Source organism: Haemaphysalis longicornis, unplaced genomic scaffold (genome assembly GCF_048455015.1).
Source record: "Haemaphysalis longicornis isolate Haplotype H1 unplaced genomic scaffold, Haemaphysalis longicornis Haplotype H1 scaffold_5, whole genome shotgun sequence".
Classification (NCBI taxonomy): domain Eukaryota; kingdom Metazoa; phylum Arthropoda; class Arachnida; order Ixodida; family Ixodidae; genus Haemaphysalis; species Haemaphysalis longicornis.
In genome coordinates, this window is record NW_027526385.1 from 178,454,592 (window position 1) to 178,462,909 (window position 8,318).

The following is an 8,318-nucleotide window of genomic DNA, read 5'->3' on the forward strand; positions in this document are numbered from 1 at the left end:
GAGTGCCACATCCGGTGGCTTTGCTTTGTCATTCTGTCGGTACTTAATGAACGGAGGTCAGTGAACCGATATTCTTGTCACAGATTAACACTCAACAAACGGATGTGTTCCCGCTATCTCAGGAAGCCGCCACATCCTTCTTGTGCCACGCTCTTCCAATTACATCTGCGAGTGTTTGCTTTGCACCTCGGATATTTCAAGGCCGCTGTGGCTACTTGCGATTTGCGCAGCAAAGTGCTAAGAAAGACAATCACAAAACCCCGAAGCGAGCAGTTAAAAAGCAGAGCATTCCCACGTATCTCTGCACTGTCCCGTACTGCTTCTAAGCGGTGTCAGCAACTGCCACCATCAACCATTTCAGTTGCGAAGTTTGGCTTGCACGGTAAGTAATTCGTCTTTGGGTGGGCAGACTTTTAGGAAAGCTTGTGCAGCACCACTTTCATGCGTGATTAGGAGGGAGCACAATGCGTTGCAAAGGTATAAACGTGAGCTCATGTATTTCATGTGTGGTTCGCGAACGGCATGTAATACGTCCAGCACATAGTATTCTAAGGACACCAAAAATAAGGGTAGTGCTAATCTTTCTGTGCTAATAAATGTGCGTTTGTTTGCACTAACAGCACAGATCCGGCGTTCATTCTAAATATTTTATATGAACTACGACTTCATCTCAAAAGCAACATGTTCGACAGGAAGGAACGAACATAAAAGGCGGAGAAGCTAACCCCGGTGGTGGTGGTAAAAAAACAGTTGTTTTTGGATATATTACAGGGAGGTATCTTGGAGAGAGCCGTACCTAGCGGAGAGCCATCCCATTGCAACACCAGGTGAAGTCTCTATTCAGGGACCCTATTAATCATGACCGTTGTCCCGGCTGAGCTGGTAGGTACAGGCCGCCGACCAGGCCGCCTCCCATCCTTCTCTCTCAGGGTTAGGGTTGGAGAGAAGGAGGGAATAATTTATATAAAATACCTATATCATGTGGTAGGTGTCGGCCACCTTTCCGCAGCAGTACTTGAGGCCAGTGTAAGAAAGATAGAGGTGCTTTATGGCTGTCGGGCACAGCAGCGTATTAGCATAGAGGCGGTGACGAATTCGCTCTTTCCCCTTGCCTAGCCCCTTGAGGGTCTCTGGTTTCGCGATGCTCGTCCCTGTAGTGGGTGGAAATGTCTGTAAAGAATATTAATCGATAGATATCCGACTTTAGGTCTTATGGAGTTACGCCGGGTGCCCGGTAGGTAATTGTGGGGACAGCGGAGTTGGCGGCATTGCTCTCTGCTGGGCCATGGTGATCTTTACTCCAAAACAGATAGGTTCTTGTACCGAAACGATCTCCGAAGTATCGGCTGAGCAGTGGCGTTGATCCAAGCCAGCTCGAAAATCCCACACGGGCATTTCAATTCACGTTATTCTATTCGGAAGGAGCGTGTGGGAATTTCGAGCTGGCTTGGATCACCGCCACTGCTCAGCCGATACTTCGGAGAGCTTTTCGCTACAACCATTTAAAGGATCGGGAAAGGTTGCGAGAGCAACGGCTACTTCTTCCGCGTGAATTTAGGTAGGGGCCCCTAATGAGAAGCCGTAAACCTGCATTCGCTCGTAGATTACCGCGGCCCTGTACCATACCCTTCGCGGATGGCCCGCAACGTCCATGTAAAAGACTTCGTCTGTCGTCATAGTGGCAATGCAGAACCTTCTCCTGGGCCTCGCGTCTACCGCAATAGTCTTCTCTATCCATTTTCCCGGGGTCGGGTCGAACTCTGGTGGTGCCTTTCCCTTATTCAGGCACTTGTATGTAGTGCCGGTTTAAGAAATGTCGGGGCCCTGGGCTACGGATGCATTGGGGTCCTTATGACGACGGCGACAACGATAATGGTGGTGACTGCCTGAAGACGCTGAATTTCTCCAAGCCCGCGTACTGAGCTCCCTGACGAGGAATAAATTGTACACCAATTTTATGCATTTATGAAATAATTTTTTCTTTCATTTTTAATAATATATAACCGCTACTATTTGACCTACACTTTCGAAAGATTTAAGGATGAGTCCATACCAAATCCCCAATTAATTGAAGTGCAGCATCAGTACGCAGCACGAGCCATAGAACTGAAAAATACTTTCTTTAAAAAAATAAAAATTTTACTAGGCGTTCAGCCTCTAAGTTATCAACGACTAAATCAAGAAAAGTTATGCAAAATAGCAGCCTTTGAAGATTACAACCAAAAAAATTGTATACGACAGCGTCACCTCTACATTATTGTTTGCATTCAATACAACAAAGTAAAGCACTCCTGTCTGACTCGACTTCCAGCATTCGTGATAAAATAAGAACGGACAACAGATTTCTTTCCCCTGTACATTGGCAGTGGTAACAGATTAGTTCGGGTAAAGGGTATCCTTTCGATTTGCTACTTTTGAGAGCATTGTCTCTTCTCTTGGTTATCCTTGCTTCATAAATTTCACTACCATTGCATAGCTTCATCTCAACTTACACGCTTAATATTGTATACCCAGTCAAAATGCAGAGCATCAGGAATGTCTCTTTAACGGTTAAGGCACTAGATATTTCATTCAGTCATTTCTGGCGCCCATAACCGAGAAATCACCCTTTCACTCATAATGCAGGAACTACTCAAAACCAACGTTTCTGTAAAACTATAGCCTAGCATCATCTACCCTAAATGAAAAACTGTTCTTCCCTTCTGAATTATGTCACCTTCTTATTATCGCAGTTGTCTCACTATCGCACAAATTCCTCTTTTCCTTCTTTTTTCCGTTTTGTGAAAAGTACTCTCCCGTATACCGTATTTACTCGTGTATGGAACGCACTTTTTTGGCGTAAAACAGAAGCAAAGTTTGGGGTGCGTTTATTATGCGGGGTAGTGTTCGGAAACTTCTTCAAAGTGCCCAAAGAAGGCCACAACGAAAAAAAATGACTGATTGGATAACCTACCTTTCGCAGTGAATAAAGCTTACAGAATTGGTAAACCAACGGCGGTTTTATTGAACTACACTCATCTTTGTTTGTCAAGGCTTCACTTCGTCAATTCCTAAATGTCTATATCGCAGGACGATTACCATACTTAACTGCGGAATTCCAGAACCTTGAAGATAAAACTGGCAGTGTAAGTGCCATTTCGGCCCATCGCCGACTGAAAGATGCAAGACGAGCAGAAAAACGAGCAAGCAAGAACACTATCCCGAAAAAAAGTATGGCTAGACGCTCAGCGGACTGAGCCGAGTGCGTGTCGTTTTGACTGGCTGTCCCACGACGTTGTGCCGGAGTGTTTGTTCGCTTTTGCTCTGCGAGATGGCTACAGGTTACATGCGCGATCATCATCAGCGGGAGCTAGTGAAGAGGGAAAGCTACAGTACAGCCGTTCGTGGAACTGCAGGGTTAAAAAGTTGGGGGTGCGCTTGTTACGCGAAGAAAAAACGAAACCTAATTTGGATGACTGAGCTTGGAGTGTGTTCATTATACGAGTGCGTTCATTACGCGAGTAAATACGGTAATACCTGCGCCCTGGAGTGGGTAATAAAGAGCGAGAATAAATAACGGTCAATACATGGTGTTCTAGGCTATAATAAAATAGCTGTTCTCGCAAATCACAACGCTCATTTGCTGTTTCTTTTCATTCCTCTCGATTAGGACGAAGATGGCGGCGACTACCGCTCTCATCTCTCTAGTGTGCTTGGCATTGTCGGCTACAGCCAACCCTCTTGATTTTGGTGAGCAGTTAACACAACTAGACTTTTTTTAAAAGTCTACCTAAAAGGACCAGCATATCAATTGATATCATTATTTTTGTGAAGTACAGGAAAATACCTCTGGCCTTTTGAGATACAAAACTTCGCTACTTCTTGCAATCGCCTAAACTTTGTTGGGGTGGGAATCAGTGAAAAAAAAAAATTGTACATTTAAAGAATGTAGAGACGAAACACGCTAAAAAGACACGTGCTGCGGTAGCTGGGGCGTCACAATTTTCTGCGTGCAGCGCATTTGTATTTTGAACGTTTGATATCCAAGGTGTCCACATCTTTCTACGTGTTATAGCTCTGTAATAGGGGCTTGGCGTGAAAGTTTAAAGAAAACAAAACGTAATACATGCAAGTCTATCCACGTTTTGGCTAAGTGCATCATTGTTGCTAGATTCTGATGAGAAGCACTTCTCCGCATTATTGCTCTTTCACGAAGAACATGAGCGGGACATGTTCCTGATGCCGGGTGCCTTGTTTTTAAGGAAAGCATATACCACGACGCAATAGAAGAAAGGGCGAACAGGAGTGCCACCAATTGTGACTTTAATGCAGACTTTTTCGCAACTGGGTACAATGCGCATTCAGATTCAAATATTAGCAGTTGCATTCGTATTTGAACGCGCAAATTTTTTGCCCAGAACTTTCCTCGTCCTGATTAAAAAATCGAAGTCTAGTTTGGAAACCAACCTTGTACATACCATCCTGTATTTCTCTCATATGACGTGTATTTTTCCCGTATTTTTACGTATTTTTCCCATATCACGTGTTTTACGAGTGCCCCAATATGCATCTATTTACAGAGTTCGGAGAACACGATTGCGACTTCTCCGACCTGAACGTGGAGAATGCGGTCAACCAACTTTTGGCACGGCTACCCAAAGAACGGGAGATAACGAAAACTGCGTTCGTCGATTATGACGGATTCTTCGAGACCGGCCGAATGCAAGCTACTGGCCTTGACACACTAAAACGCTACGGCCCGCTGGAAAGATTCTGCGTGAACGGCACTCGGGTGGTCCAGTTCGACATAGTCAGCGACGGTGGTGCTCGTCTGGTTGTGCCCTGGAGAAGCTGCTCCGGCCACGAAGGCACCATAACCCTGGTCGCCGGATATTCTCGCTTCACGGTTCAGCTCAACGTCGAGGGTTCCGGATCAGATGCTAGGCTGCAGTATATGGGACCAAACCTCCTGGTTGCCACAGAGGATCTCGATCTAGCTTTTGAAGGAGCCGGACCGGTCATCAGGACAGCGGTTGAAATTATTTCCAAGTTCCTCGATCCCATCTTGCGGGAGGTTTGGAAGTCCCAGTTTTTCAGGCAGTTTAATCCTTCTCTGCAGCAGATTCTCCCGGTTGGCATTAACGAAGTTTAACGCAATAACACATCTTACGGAAAATAAATTGCTCCAGCATCTTCGGCGTGTTTTATTCGTCATGTTAAAGAAATAAGTACATCGATTTCATTCTTCATATCAAGCTCGACTGGGAAAACATAAGCTTAATGATAAAAGGCGAATACTTGAGTAATTTGAGGTTTGCGGACGGCATAGTCTTGCTGAGTGAGTCTGCATAACGCATGCAAAGAATGCTTGAGGAACTACAATCAGAAAGCACCGCCGTGGGACTCGATTTAAATATGAATAAATATAAAGCAATAAGGAAAAAGCAAGCCAACAACGTCTTTTTCAGTTTAGGAAAACGAAACGCTAGAGGAAGTAACAGAATATAACGCCTCGGACAGATGGTTAGTGCTGACCCCAGCCACGAGGAAGAAATCCGGCGAAGAAGAGGTATGGGCTGGGGAGCACCGGCAAGCACTCCCAAATAATAAAAAGTAGGTTACCTCGGTTACTCAGGAGAAGAATCCATAACCAGTGCATACTGCCGGTAATGACATACGGAGCTGAAACTTAGCGCATTACCAAACAACTAGAATGTTAACTTAGGTCGGCTCAACAGGCCATGGAACGAATAATGTTAGTAATAACACTCAGGGATAAGAAACGAGCTACCTGGATCAGAGAACAAACTAGAGTTGACGATATCATACTTCAAATAAAGAAAAAAGAAATGGACTTGGGCTGGTCATGTAGTGAGACGAACCGACAAAAGGTGGACAATTAGGGTAACAGAGTGGATACCAACAGATGGGACTAGAAGAAGCGGAAGTCGGACAACACGATGTAGGGATGAAATGAATAATTTCGGGGTAAACAGTGGACTCGATTAGCACAGGAAAGGAGGGGTTGGAGGTCAATGGGAAAGGCTTTCGTACTGCATTGGACCTGAGAGGCTGCTGATGATGATGATTTCCTTCTCCAGTCTTTGTAGGAGGTGGACCTACAATACTAACTTTTAATACAACACAACACAATACCGTAACAAGTCATAAAAAGCAGTGTTTTATTTCCAAACTACCCCAAAAGCATACCTAAAAATTACTGCCTACTGACAGCGGGCATGCGGAAGGGACTTCGTTTTTTAACAGCGGATTGTTAATGGTTAGAACTCGAGAAAACAGGAGTCCAACCAAGTTTTGGGAGAATGATTCTACATGTGATCTCCCCTTGCATTCAAAGTGAAGCCCTGGAGTTATAATAAAGAACCAGTACATGGTTTTTGGCGGACAATAAACTCAAACATACGAGTTTTTACTATGTATCATAAAGATAGAGATAAGGGGAAAATACCAGTTTCGGTATTTATTGATCCCCTCAGAAGCTGTCAAAAAATAATGTGCAGATTAGTAACAAAAGTTGAAACAGGGATATTCATGAGACACTTTTTCCCAGGTTTGATGGCAACGCCAGGATTTTTTCTTGACAGTGGCAGCCGGCTTCAAAGCCACCGCCGATAAACATTGTTCTGCCATTGTAGTGGTGCCTGTACTTTTGTTTGATGGTATCACTTCAACTCCAACTAGCAGTGTTCCCCCTGCTTGGAAGGGCTGGTGGTGTCGTGTAGCGCGAAATTTAAGTTTTCTGAAGGCAAATACACGCGTTCGAACCTTGCTTCGGCGGCCGTTGTTACGGTGGAGGCGGAGAACGAAAACGCCTGTGTGGACGTTTGGGTGCATATTAGGTATCCCTAATTAGTCTAAATTAATCCGGAGTCATCAACTACAGTGATCCGTATAGCTCAAGCGTATTGCCGGTATCATCATCATCATCATAATCTTTATTTCTACGTGCCCACCAACAGCCAATGGCCTTAAGCGGTGGTGCACATGATGAAACACAAAATTTGATGCAAACACATAGAACTATATATGTAGCCTGAAACGAGGAAAAATAAATAGAAGGAGAAAGAAAAAAAAATACGATCGGTGCACTTCAGTCAAAGCAAGCTTAAACAAATGCAAATTGTTAAAAATATCAAGGTGACTTGCCTTTTCATTGTACAGTCTAAGCAATCTTTGCATAGGAGAACAAGTAGAACTGATACGAAATAAAAGACATTCACGAAAAGACTTTCACGGAACTCTAATCTCAATTGATGACGTAAGGTCTTCACAATCAACGATGCTGTGTAAAGACTTAAAGAAATGGTAAATAAAAATCAAAATTTAAGGTTTTTAACACTTCTAGCTTTTATCTGTTGCTCTTGTTATTGTTGTTGTCGATGATGATGATGGGGATGATGGTGATGATGGGTTAAAGAAGCGCCCTTCGGTGCTGAAAGTGATTAGACTTGTTACGAAAGGCAAGTTTTTCAAACCAAACCATGTTGTATTTTGCCTGTGTGGCTGGTTTATATTAGGAAACTGCAAAAAGAATTTAAAATAACCAACAAAATCACGTCCCAAAAAATATTTTAGTTTCCAGCTTTGCAGCAAGAACTGGGAAGTGCGGCACTGGGTTAAAACAACTTCAGTGGCACAAACATGGTGGCTGTGGCAGTGCTTGCCAATTTATCTTGTTTTTTTTTTTTTGGTTTGCCTGAGTTTATTAAAAACAGGTGATAATTCAATGCCCTCGTTGGATTTTGTCATTACATTTAAAATGCATTACATTTAAAATACCTCTGAATGTATTTAATAAGTTAACACAAATCAATGTTTCAAATGGTTCTGCATGCAGAAAATTATCAGCTATTGGCCATCGTTGCAAGCACTTGCATGTCTACTTTTGCTCCGGCGACTCCGGGCAGTGGTCCCATCGTCAAGACAAGATGCCTTTCTCTATTTCGAATTTCACTTCTCTTATTCCTAACAAACCCGAAGCCCTCCACAACAGGAGCGCCTGATTGCCCGGGTGAAACTTCGGCGCGTGAAACTCCCAAATTTATATTTTGATTTTAGAACAGCCTCCTAGAGCGCATCTGTTAAAAAATGCGGACATGCATTTCCACGAAGCCCGAGCTACGGCCGTTGAAGGCAAGACCTTCGAAAAACGTCCACTAATTTCAAATCAAATAAAATCAAATCACTTTATTCAAGCATCCTAGGATGCTTGAATAAAGTTTTATCTCATTTTCACAGCGACCTTTGAACTATGATACCCGACCTTGCCGGGGACACGCCAGGCGTCAGTCTTTATTATGCAGCCATAGTAATTTTTT

General features: G+C 43.7%; 1 protein-coding gene across 1 annotated transcript; it reads left to right on the plus strand.

Moving 5' to 3' along the window:
• The first annotated feature begins 293 nt into the window (after positions 1 to 293).
• On the plus strand, positions 294 to 5,172 carry LOC144139529 (uncharacterized). The gene is made up of 4 exons (XM_077671842.1): positions 294 to 382; positions 772 to 827; positions 3,650 to 3,729; positions 4,560 to 5,172. The coding sequence occupies exons 3-4, from the start codon at positions 3,657 to 3,659 to the stop codon at positions 5,129 to 5,131; spliced, it is 645 nt and encodes a 214-aa protein (XP_077527968.1). The 5' UTR covers positions 294 to 382; positions 772 to 827; positions 3,650 to 3,656; the 3' UTR covers positions 5,132 to 5,172.
• The last annotated feature ends 3,146 nt before the right edge of the window (positions 5,173 to 8,318 follow it).

Bases quoted from the DNA above. Each gene is read 5' to 3' on its own strand.
- LOC144139529 (XM_077671842.1), top strand. From the start codon at position 3,657: ATGGCGGCGACTACCGCTCTCATCTCTCTAGTGTGCTTGGCATTGTCG. The intron at 3,730-4,559 runs GTGAGCAGTTAA...ATCTATTTACAG, and splicing joins AGCCAACCCTCTTGATTTTG to AGTTCGGAGAACACGATTGC.